Genomic DNA, 11,624 nt, shown 5'->3' on the forward strand with positions numbered 1-11,624 from the left:
TGAAGAGTTGTCCAGTCTTGTGAGACAGGCTGTTAACAGGGTGAAAACAAAGAGGCCAATTCAAGAACACATGATCTATGTGCGCATGATAGAAGATATTTATTTCTCACATACTGCAGAAAATAGCAGAGCTGCTGCTGCTGCTGCTGTGAGGGCCAAGCTTACTAAGTTCAGTTTTTATGTTGGATTTATTCAGTTAAAAAAAAAAATCTCTTTTTTTGGGTATACCATGTATAATGAAACACTTAACATGAATTACAAATCACTGCCAGTGCCACCCCTTTCGAGTTCTTACAGATTTATGAAAATACTCACAAAGATGACAGCAGTGGTCCACAAACTTAGTTAAAGTTAAATGTTGATACACCTGCAATTTAAAAGTTCAAAGATCTCCGATTCGGCCAACAGTTCTTCCCATAAATCTTTGCACCCCCGTCTTTATAAGAGCAATAACCACGTTCACTCTTCCAGTGACTGTTTGAATTTACGCACAGCCTTTGCAAGGAGGGAGGGTTTGTTTTCATTTAAAAAAAGAGGGATGTCTGTTTAAGAGAGGAAAATAAAGGAGGGGAGAGGGGAGGCGAAAGAGAGAGAAGTGGGGGTTGATGAGATCATTTGCTGGGCCGAGATGAATCAGCTTTTTCTGTCAGTAGAAGGGAAGCGCAAATAAGAGAATTTACCTCAATTAATTCACACGAACAACTGATCACAGTCAAGGGGATCTGCTTTAAGATGCCAGTTGTGGCCAGGCCCCAAATCCCCAAGCTCTGTGAGAAATGTACTCACACAGCAGCGTGGAGAAGAAAGAAATAAAACATTACCTCCGTTAGGCAGTCAGGAACGGAAAGAAGACGAGGAACTGTATTTAAAAGGTTTTATTTAGACAAGCAACAAAGTGTTTCACTGTAGAACTCCAGATGTTGAGTTGGTTATCTGTAGATGTATGAAAAAGAAAACCATAAGAGAGCTGCCATGTGTTTGACAGATGCGAGAAAAAAAAAAAAAAACAGCATCTGTGATTAATAACACTGCTTGAACACCATGAAGGATATGTTGATCAGTTAAAGAGATACAAACGCTACCAGTTTAAAAAAAAAAAAAAAAAAAAAAACAATGGCTGGAGACCCTTTTCCCGTTTCATGTTAATACAAAGGTTTAGCTTCTTGTTAAAATAGACTAATCTGAGGGCAGAGTTGGGTTAAATATTCATTTGAAAGTCATAAATTGTTTGTATTAATTCAATTTAAAAATAAAAAACTTTATAAATGTAGAGCTGCTCACTTGATAAGATTAAAAACAAACTGCAAGTTTCCGTCCAACCAGCACCACCTACCGGCCAGAGGAGGAACAGCAGGAGCTTCTCAGATTTGAAGATGTGAGATTTCAACTAGAAACAGAAACGGCCATAGTATGTTATGAGCTTTGTGGATGGAAATCCCCTAAGAAAAAAAAGATTAAAAAAAAGCAAAGCTGTGGCACAAGCCTTTTATTTAAAAAGCACCTAAATACCCAACATATCCCACCTCGGGGTGAGACAACATGTGACACTTCTGAGTGTTCATTGGAATTTGGCCCAAAGCAAAAACACAACCTTCATCTCCTCCACAGAAGCCACATTTGTGGCACGTTACTCCTTGTCAATCACTAAGTATGGTCACAACTGCACAATAAAGTCTGTTCTGCATAATTGTACACTGTAGTGATCAGAGGTTGATAGTAACTGCAACCACAACTTAAACATCAAATCAGTAAAATTTTATTTCCCCAAGTTTGTCATCATACAATTGTGAGTTTTGGGAAAAGGGAGGTAATTACATTAACTAATGAAAAATATTGAATTTTACGATACAATGGTCAAAGCTACTCTGCATAATAAAAAGAATAAAAAGAATGAAAGAAAACATGCAAAATACAAGATGCAGCAGAAACATGAATAAACTAAGAACAAAAATGGAACCACAAGTTGACTAAACTGCACTGGTTGTATGAAAGCAGTTGTGTAACCATCAAAATATGGAATCATAAATAAAAAAAATCTTTTAAAAATCCAATTCCACAACAGGAACAATCAAGAAGTTTTGCTTCAGTAGGGTCGCTCTCTTCGCTCCTGGCGATGGTCCCTGAACAGAACAAGATAAATCAGAGATCTTTACAATATAACAAACATTCATTCTTAAGAAACCATTTGCATCCAGTGGCTGTTTTTTTTTTAAATCATGAAGCGAGTCATACAAAAATTACTCAAGACTAATGGAACTTTAGTTTATTTTAAAGAGTGTAAATTCTACCTCATATCCATCTTGCCACCTGGTGGCCCCATTCCTCTTCCACCTCTGCCACCCATTCGGTCCATAGGTGGTCCTCCACGCCCGGCCCCACGGAAGCCACCCCGGTCCATTCCACCGCGCCCTCTGAATCCTCCACGGTCACCTCCCCAGCCTCCACGGAAACCTCCAGGGCCACCTGGGCCTCCAACTCCTGCTGGCCCACCACGGTCCATACCTCTGCCTCCACGCATTCCCATTCCACCTCTGCCTCTGTCCCCTCCAGGAGGAAATGGAGGGCCGCCACCCATGCCCTCCGGCTTGGGAGCTTTGCACTGGTTACACTCCATCCTCCAGGCAAAGTTCTGGTTACCACAACCCCTGTTAGCACAGACCAACACAGTCAAAAAAAGCTATTCCAGATGCAAAAATACATAAATAAATAATTGAAAACATGAAGCCAACATTGGGATAAACATACGGATTGGGACACTCCCAGTCTCCTGCTCTCTGCTGCATGTTGCCTCCTGTGGGACCACCTCTGCCCATACCACGCGGACCACCTCGTGGGCCAAAACCACCGCGGTCTCCTCCACGGCCCATCATACCTGAGAAGAGCAATTCTCCATCATGTTTGCACTCAACTATCCATTACAGCGCATATATATATAAAAATAAATAAATCTGTTGCAAATAGTTCCAACATGAAACATGGTTCACCCTCAGGTTTGTTGCGTAAAGCTAAAGAACCACAATAGTTTCAGGTGTGGTCTTACATATCAACCAACAGTGGCCTCAAATGGCAAATTAACAAATGTGGCTGACATTTACCTCCACGGCCCATCATGCCATCTCGCATGGGCATGCCACCTCTCATTCCACCCATCATGGGTTTTCGGCGTGCCATGGACACCTTGAGCCTTCGGCCTTGGAACTCTTTTCCTGTAATTGAGAATCAATACAACCATTCAGAGGTGCCTTTTAGATAAATGCATTTCTCCAGTATTTGCTTTGGGGTGTGATGTGCAGTCTGTAAAGGCGCACCGTCAAAATGCTCCACAGCTGCTTTGGCACAGATGGGTTCCTCATAAGACAGAGTGGCATCTCCCTTTGGCTTTCCTGAGTCCTTATCCGTGTAAATGTTGATAGCAGGCTGGCCAAGTCGGCGATTAATCTTGATAGACGGCAAAAAATACAATTCAGTTTCTAAATGAGTTGCGCTTGCAGCCATATTTAAGGATAAATTTAAACTGGAGCAATTCATTAAAAATGGGTACACAGTCATCCATTCATACATGTATTAAAAGCAGGAGACTTCCTGTATGAGGCACAAAAGGAACACGATGCAAATAGTATTTTGCATATATCATTGACTTGTTTACAGGACAATCAAGGACGACCGAAGGGTTCTACTTATCTGTACCACATAAATACCAGCAATGTCAAATAAGAGGAAAACACCCTACAGGGAAGCAGAAGAGTATAAAGCAGCAACTAATACCTGCTTTAAATTACATATGGGTTCACCATTTTACTTTTTGACATCTAATACCGACTGGGTTATCTCTGCAAAACACCTGGTGTGGACTTGCGTTTACTCTTACCCTTATTGGGCCAACATGTTTGAAGAACTCTGCCATTTCCTCTAAGTTAGCCTTTTCGGTCAACCCTGTGATGTAAATCGTACTGTTCTCAGAGTCATCCTGCTCTTCTGGTCGTCCTACAAGCAAAAAGAGAAAAAGAGAACTCCAAACATCCGTTTCAACTTTGCCGTGAACCTGCAGCAGGAGGTTTATTGAGGTTCCACTCACCCATATCGCGGTCATCGCTGTTCATAGGTCCTGTAGTCCATCAGTCGAGGAGGAAAGAAAGATTAAGACAAGTCAGTGCTTGGAACTGAAATCAAGTAGACAACACCTGAGAAATGCTACAATACATGATCCAGACATTTTCTTATAGAGGCATGACTCATACTGGGAAGTTGAAAAAAAAATAAAAATTGTACCTTATGGTACACAATTCCCACAAATGATATGTTGAATTGAAAATAGAACACCTCAGACCCTTTGGCAAATATTTGTGTCATTTGAAAAGCCTTTAAGACCAGTAAGAAATCCTCCAAAAAAAATTGGTTCAGCTCATTTGTTCGAGCAGCAACAAACACTTAAATGTGTCATTAACCTGTCAAAATCTTGCCAAACCATAAGCAGTGACTGAATTGTATGAAGTACCCCAGAGAAAATGGTCTTAGGCATAAACAAATAAAAAAAATTCCCCAAATATCCAAAATTTTCAAATGCTTTTGTGTGAATAAATTTTGCATACCACAATGTAACACATCAATACTCAAAGGAAATTCGCCCCCCAAAAAAGTTTATGGCTTTGCAAGGACTAACCAGTGTAATACTCGTTAACTTACCACCAGGCTTACTGAAGCCACCTCTGTCTCCAGCGCTGCTATGGGGGAATAAATGGAGATATGAAGGCGTTTCCCTTTTACAGCCACTTCCATGGCTCGAGCAAAGTGGCTTGATTGAGGGAGTAATCAAAACATTCTAACTAACCGGACAGCAGCTTAAATAACTTCCCCAGAATTATAAATACACAATCTAACTGAGGGGAAACGTATCAGCTACGTGCCATTCCTTAGCTATCCAAGTACAAGTTTAGTGACAGTTTGTAGTAGAAGATACATTTGTAAAAGTATTAATGACTAACATGTTTTCAATGTCTTTTAAATGTGTTAAATCCGAAACATTTGTACACAGACAGAATGATTTCAGATGCACTGACGGCATACATCTCGTACCCAAAAAAAGAAAAGGCCATCACCTTAAACACATTACTTGTACATTACAGCCGCTTCATATTTAGTTTTAAAAAGACAATGCATCTGAAATTTCACAAGAGTAATGTGATCACATTCACCAAGTAATAAAACAAATAAAAAAAATATATAAACACACAAATATCACAATATTGAAGATAACTAACACCAAATAAATTAAATAAATGTTTACAGCTTTTTCAAAGGTTAAATTAAAAACAAAGACTTGGTCTCTTCATATACCCATCATGCTTATCACAAAATAACCACCATCCTCAGTTCTTGAAAAAAGGCAGACTTCGAATCTTTGTTTAAGCTCCTTCCTGCTGCTTAAAGCTGGCGACTCTGTACTGAGTACAGATACTTTTTAGAGAAAAGATGCTTTTAAATGGCTCTCACTGTTACCTGTACGGTATAAATGTGACAAAGAATGTTAAAAAGTGCTCAAAAGAAATTGATCAAACATTTGTATTCCAAACCACAAAAGCAATTTAAAACATTTCAAAATGACAGTGACCCACAAGACTCCCTCCCCACACCCCCCACCAATACCTGTGCAAAGCTAAAACTGTGCTGAAGTGCTTTAAAACCAGTTCATGGAACAGCTGAATTTACAGCTAAGTGTACTGAGTACTGTCGTCAGTTGGCCATATTTTATTTATTTATTTATTTTTTTTTATAAATCACTCCTACTTTAGTGGTTTGATGCGAGTCCTAATTGAAACTACTTTTGATGCATTTGTGCGATTGCGTCACAAAAAAAACACGTCAAAGAAAAAAAGACCACCAAAAAAGAAAACCCACCAAAGTTTGTTAATGAACCACAAACAAAATCTAGAGACCAAAAAATGATTTGGCACAGATTCAAACCTGAGCATTAAAATATTATACATTAAAACCTCCCAAATATTCATATAAAAAAGGACAGCCTAAGAACCAAATTACCCGATTTATCACAGAGTTTTTCTTCTTCTCACTCCTCAGTATTAGAGTTGTAGTAATGAGTCTAAACCAAAACAATTGTGCAGTAAAAACCTGATCACCTTAATACCCCTCAAGACTCTTAAAACCCTTCAAATTCTCTTTGAAGGAAGCTAAATGTCAGTGACTCTTATATCGGGGGGTTAAATAGTGTATCCCGACTGGGGAAAAAAAAAACAACCGTTTCACTGCTAATCTGCAACATCAGCAAACCTGATTTTCATTTCAGGTAGACTTTGTGCATCCAAGACCAGGTCAATCGAGTTAATCTCGTTTTCACGGGAAATTTGCACGTCAGTGAGGAATGTGCAGCGGGGTCGTTTCCACTCTGAGGTTAAAGTCAAGCCCTCGACACCAAAAATCCTTTGATTGATAACATCTAACAAACGATCCATTGACCATTCTGAGAAGATTGAACGTTTAAGATATTTGATGAACACTGTGTTTGGACCATGTCTTTGAGTTCAGCCTCACTAAGTCAGTTCTCATTAAGACATCTCAAAGCAATGCTGGTAGAGATTAGATTTTTTGTACAACTCAGAAAGTTAAAGAAGAAGTTTGGTTTTTTTAAAATCTGGACCTTATTTCTTGCATAAAATATGTTCATTTACTCACCGATAACAGTTTGGGTGAAAGTCGGCGTCCTTCGGAAGATATTTAGATCACTCGAGACTCTGAATCCGTTATCCGGGGCTAATAGGAATCTTTCTACGCACCCGTCTAGTGGCATGACTTCATCGCCGCTGCAGCACAGCTCATTCACTCCGTGTTCTGTGACAGTCGGCTAACTTCACATGGAGTTTGCTACTGCTAGTTTTGGCCAACATGGCAGGATATTTATCAGATTCTGACGACAGCTTTGAGTGTCTTTACCAGAGTGAATGCGCGGTGTTGTAGCGACGAGCGTCGATGAAGTCATCTCACTAGACGTGTGTGTAGAAAGCTCCTATAAGCCCCAGATAACAACATGTCAGCTTTGAGCTAACAGTGCAATAGTACGCGTTAATTCATTCATTCGGCTTTAAAGTACTGGTGAAATAAAGACAATTTCTTATTTAGAGGCTGTATTACCCTGTTCTCTCCCGTCATATGGATATACGCTGATCTCGAGTGATCCAAATATCTTCCGAAAGACGCCGACTTTCAAACTGTTATCGGTGAGTAGATGAACATATTTTATGCCAGAAATAAGGTCCAGGTTTAAAGAAAAACAAACTTGTTTTGTGAATGTTTTATCCTCACCTTGTTTTAATGGATAGTTATTGAAACATTGACCACAAAAAAACCCCACAAAGACTCAAAAACCTCCTTTTGATTATTAAATGATGTCACCAAGTTTAATCTTTTAGGAAAAACGTATGTAATACAAATAAAACTAAGAAAATAAAGTTGAGAAGCAAAGTGTTTTGTTCACTATTTTTGGCTCCCTGAAGTTGATGTTTAACATGCTGCCATGTTTGACTGCTATTTTCATGGTTAAATGTTCAGACTTTGGCATCAATCCCTCAAACCAGTGCAACCCTGCAAAAAACACCCTGAAAATACCAAAGAATTGTTGAGGCTGTATTGACCCAAATTGACATGGGTAAAACGAACTAAAATCTGTATTTTATGGAAATACTTGCAAGACTAAATTTTAGTGAAGTACTAAACAGAGAGATACTTACTATTGGACACCTACATTTAGGAGTTTAGCAAGAGCATCACCCATAAGTGCATGAACCTTCTTTAAAGAAATTCAATGGATTATTGATAATTGGATCTATGTACAGATGTTCTTGTTGCACACTCCCCTCAAAAATAAAGATATGAACTCTTCACCTTCCCATCTATCCCAAAAGTGACCCATAAAGGAAAACATGTTGTAGAATAGAAGCTACTCAGCCTAGATGTTTGTGCACAGGACTGAGCAAAAACTAAAAATCAATTTGTGGGAAAAAAGGGAAACTCTTACCTTTAACCAAAAGAGAAGCAGGGCTGAGAGAAACTGGACTACGGGGTCGAAACTTTATTCATGCAATTCTGGTTCTTCTGCATTAAAAGGAGCTACCCATAATTCATCAGCACCAACTGCTAATAAATTATGACTTTTTCCATGCTTTGGGACAGTGAATTTGCATAAACTGGTTTGGGACATTAGTTTGGTTTTTCTGAAGACACTTCTCTCAGCACTGCTCCAAATGGCAAAAATCCCCTGCAGAGTCAAAATTAAAATGAGGTCACATGCTAAGGAAAAACACTTACCCCATTCCACGCCCCATGCCTCTGCCACGATGCATCATTCCGCCTCTGTCAAAGCCGTCTCTGCCAGGGCCCCTGCCGTCTCCTCCACCAGGGTACCTTCCAGACTCAGAGCCAGGGTAACCAGAACCTCCACCCTGGCCATCCTGTCTGTAGTTATCTACAAAAGGGCGACACGGGTGCATCGGTCAAGGTGTGATTGTAGTGATATTAAAACCAACCATTTTAATGAAGATTCAACCACAGCAGTTTAGAAAAGGATGCAAAGTAAAGCTTACTGTAATGGCTGGATTGACTGTAACTGGGGGGTCCACCTTGTTGGCTGTACTGACTGGCTGGGGACTGCCCATAGGAACCAGCAGCCTGAGGGGGGTAAGCAGGAGGAGCTTGTTGCTGCTGTGGTGTCTGCTGTTGGTAGCCCTGTTGCTGGCTGTAGCCTGCCTGCTGACCCTGGTAACCAGGCTGTTGCTGTCCATATGATGCCGGCTGGGAGTAGCTGCTTTGGCTGTAGCTAGCTGGTTGGCTGTTAGCACTGTAACTGAATGAAACAGGTCACAGTCAGGGGACTATTTCAACCCGTACCAATGCTACTTTATAATTCAATTATGTGGATGTAGGCTAGGGACACGTACCTCTGAGGTGCCGTGGGAGCAGCCTGCTGACCATATCCAGGGTAGGCAGACTGGGCCGTGTACCCTGGCTGAGAGCCGTAAGACTGGGAAGCAGCTGGAGTAGCAGCAGCAGCAGCTGGAGTACTGTCATAACCACTGGCTCCATAACCCTGGGCTGACTGTGAGTAGCCATGAGTAGTAGACTGAGCAGCAGGATAGCCAGCTGTAAAAACGCCCCCACATATTTCCCAAATAATGTTAATAATTGGGTGTGCTGCAACACCCAAAAAGACATCAAAATAAGAATAACAATGTTCCTATAGGTCACTGACCTGATGCCTGTTGGCCATATGAGGACCCATACTGTTGCTGCTGCTGAGGATAGCTTCCAGCTGCAGGTGTTGTCTGGGTGTAACTGCTGTCAGCAGCAGCAGCAGCAGGTTGGGCATACGTTCCATAGCTCTGCTGGCCATAGCTTTGCTGAAAAGAAAAGAAAAAAAGTACATGATTTTCTACATTTTCAACCATATGATATTAATGACTCCTGGTAGAGAAAAGAGCAAACCACCACAAACAAAATTTGTCTCCTTTCCATTCAACCTACCTGTGCTGACTGTCCATAACTTTGTGATGGCTGGGCAGCATATGAGGCGTACCTGTAAAAGAAATGCAAATAAACTTAGTGGAAGTTTTAGGGACCCCCCGGCCCCCCTCACCCTTGAAAGAATCCTATGGCACACATTTTAAAAATGTTTAGACTGCAACTTAAAGCTACAAGTAATTTCCTCCATATGCACAGGTCAAAAAACTTCAATACATTGATCTGTTCAACTTATTCAAGCTGAACGACTTCAAATTAATAACCTCAGTTTTTCTTAAGCACCCGTCTCGACCCCCCTTGCTTACACAATCATCTCACTGAAAGGCTTAAAAGAAGATAAAAAGTATATATTGTCTTTTTAGAAATGTAATTAAAGAGTCTTACCCCTGCTGAGCACCTGCCTGACTATAGGAGCTGTAATCTGTAAAAAAAGAGGATAAAAGAGTCGGTTATAGCTTTTTGTAGGCTTAACTTTAGAACAAAACATCCTTCGCGCGCGCGGAGCACGTTACACAGGCCCGGTTTGAGGTCGCCGTTCGGTAAAAAGGCGACGCTAACTAGCAAATAGCTAAGCAATAAGCCGATTTAAAACCAACAGGGACATTGGCAAAAACATTTAATATGCATTCGACTGAATCTGCTGACGCACTGTAAACCCAACAAAGAAAGAGACCATCCGACAGAAAACCGCATTGACTCAATGAGCTAAAAAGACTAGGCCGTCCACGGTATGCTAGCATTGTTCGCGGTAAAAACAAGATGAAAAACCGCAATATACGAACATATCTGCATTATAATCAAATAATACATAGAATTGCATTATATGTTTACAAGATTTCGTGGAGAAATGTAGAAACAATAGAAATGCCACACTCACCCGGAGCTGACGCCATTTTAGTAAGCCCGTGCAAAACGACTGGACAGAGTTGGCTGCTGAAGAATCGTTCTTCTCTTCGCAGAAAAAAAACTACGTAATCTCGCGAGATAAGAAGAGCAGAGGCGGTGCTGGATCCCTTGATAGCTGCCTTCATATCTATGTATATATAAGACAAAGTGTGTGCGGTAAAACAATGCGGAATGTCACTGAGCGATTTGATAATGCAAACGTTTTTAAGATTTTTTTTTTTTTAACTGTACACAGCACGGGGAAAGTTTATCTGACACCTGCGTTTGCTATAATTACGTTTCAAGACTCAACCATCTCGTCAAATGTGAGAGAAATGAGAGCTTGATTGATTTTCATTGCAATGAAAAAAAAATTTCATGTAGATTTTGAACTATTTGCCGTTTAATTGGATTGGACAAATCTAACATTGTAATGTATTACTCAGATCTCTCATCAATTATTCATTCTTACAAACCAACCAGTTTATTGACAAAATAATTAAACGATTAAGCCATTCTCAAAAATGAATTTTACTTGCAGCCAGATATGTGGTGATCTCCATTTCTATCAATTAAACCTGAAATATGGGCCTTGTCGTTTAGAATAATGTTTTTTTTACATACTGTACTAAAAATGTAGTCTGGTACTTTTATTATGGCAATTGTACGTATAATTGAGTATTTTATTTGCATGATCTAAGTAAAGCCTCGATTATTTCTCACACTAATGGGGAGGGTGACCTTCACCTGAGCTCAAAAGGAAACAGACTTCATCGTTTCAAGAAACCACTTCGTGTGTGAGAGAGTACACTTTCCAAGTAAACTTTGAAGTAATGTAATTTGTTTGAGCGTTTCACTTTTACAAGAGATGGTGCACATCTTGTTTTTTTAAAGATATTTGTTTTTAGATAAATTGCTTTTTTTGTAATAGAAATCATGTGACACGCTTTGAAAACACAGTTTATATACACATACTGTTATTCTACTGTACAGTATACTGTATTAATACTGTATTCTTTGAGTAATTCAATTCAATTCAATTCAATTCAATTCAAAAATACTTTATTTATCCCAGAGGGAAATTAAATGTTGATGTAGCTCAATTAAATCAAGGAGTTATTATAGATGCTGATGGCTGTGGGCAGGAAAGATTTCCTGTAGCGGTCCGTTTTGCATCCAAACTGAAGAAGCCTTTGACTGAAGAGACTCTGTTT

At 39.9% G+C, this 11,624-nt stretch overlaps 1 protein-coding gene across 3 annotated transcripts; it reads right to left on the reverse strand.

Moving 5' to 3' along the window:
* Positions 1 to 860: 860 nt before the first annotated feature.
* ewsr1b (EWS RNA-binding protein 1b) lies at positions 861 to 10,471 on the reverse strand. 3 transcript variants are annotated; one of them, XM_075467967.1, is made up of 15 exons: positions 10,403 to 10,471; positions 9,910 to 9,946; positions 9,529 to 9,580; positions 9,257 to 9,404; positions 8,946 to 9,147; positions 8,592 to 8,845; positions 8,317 to 8,473; positions 4,684 to 4,721; positions 4,076 to 4,105; positions 3,869 to 3,984; positions 3,309 to 3,438; positions 3,096 to 3,206; positions 2,746 to 2,872; positions 2,289 to 2,645; positions 861 to 2,120 (listed from the first exon to the last, which is right to left on the reverse strand). In XM_075467967.1, the coding sequence occupies exons 1-15, from the start codon at positions 10,416 to 10,418 to the stop codon at positions 2,084 to 2,086; spliced, it is 1,812 nt and encodes a 603-aa protein (XP_075324082.1). In that variant the 5' UTR covers positions 10,419 to 10,471; the 3' UTR covers positions 861 to 2,083. The 3 variants fall into 3 exon arrangements, with proteins under 3 accessions (XP_075324082.1, XP_075324081.1, XP_075324080.1); XM_075467966.1 differs by having other exon boundaries at positions 4,684 to 4,718; positions 8,592 to 8,851; XM_075467965.1 differs by having other exon boundaries at positions 8,592 to 8,851.
* Positions 10,472 to 11,624: the final 1,153 nt, after the last annotated feature.

The sequence above is a fragment of the Odontesthes bonariensis genome, chromosome 6 (assembly GCF_027942865.1).
Source record: "Odontesthes bonariensis isolate fOdoBon6 chromosome 6, fOdoBon6.hap1, whole genome shotgun sequence".
NCBI classification, from domain to species: Eukaryota; Metazoa; Chordata; class Actinopteri; order Atheriniformes; family Atherinopsidae; genus Odontesthes; species Odontesthes bonariensis.

What these genes read in the sequence shown, in the direction of transcription:
- ewsr1b (XM_075467965.1), bottom strand. An exon ending in GGCATGGGGCGTGGAATGGG is followed by an intron (nt 4,722 to 8,316) that starts GTAAGTGTTTTT and finishes ATTCCCCCATAG; the next exon opens with CAGCGCTGGAGACAGAGGTG. An exon ending in GGTGGCAAGATGGATATGAG is followed by an intron (nt 2,121 to 2,288) that starts GTAGAATTTACA and finishes TGTTCTGTTCAG; the next exon opens with GGACCATCGCCAGGAGCGAA.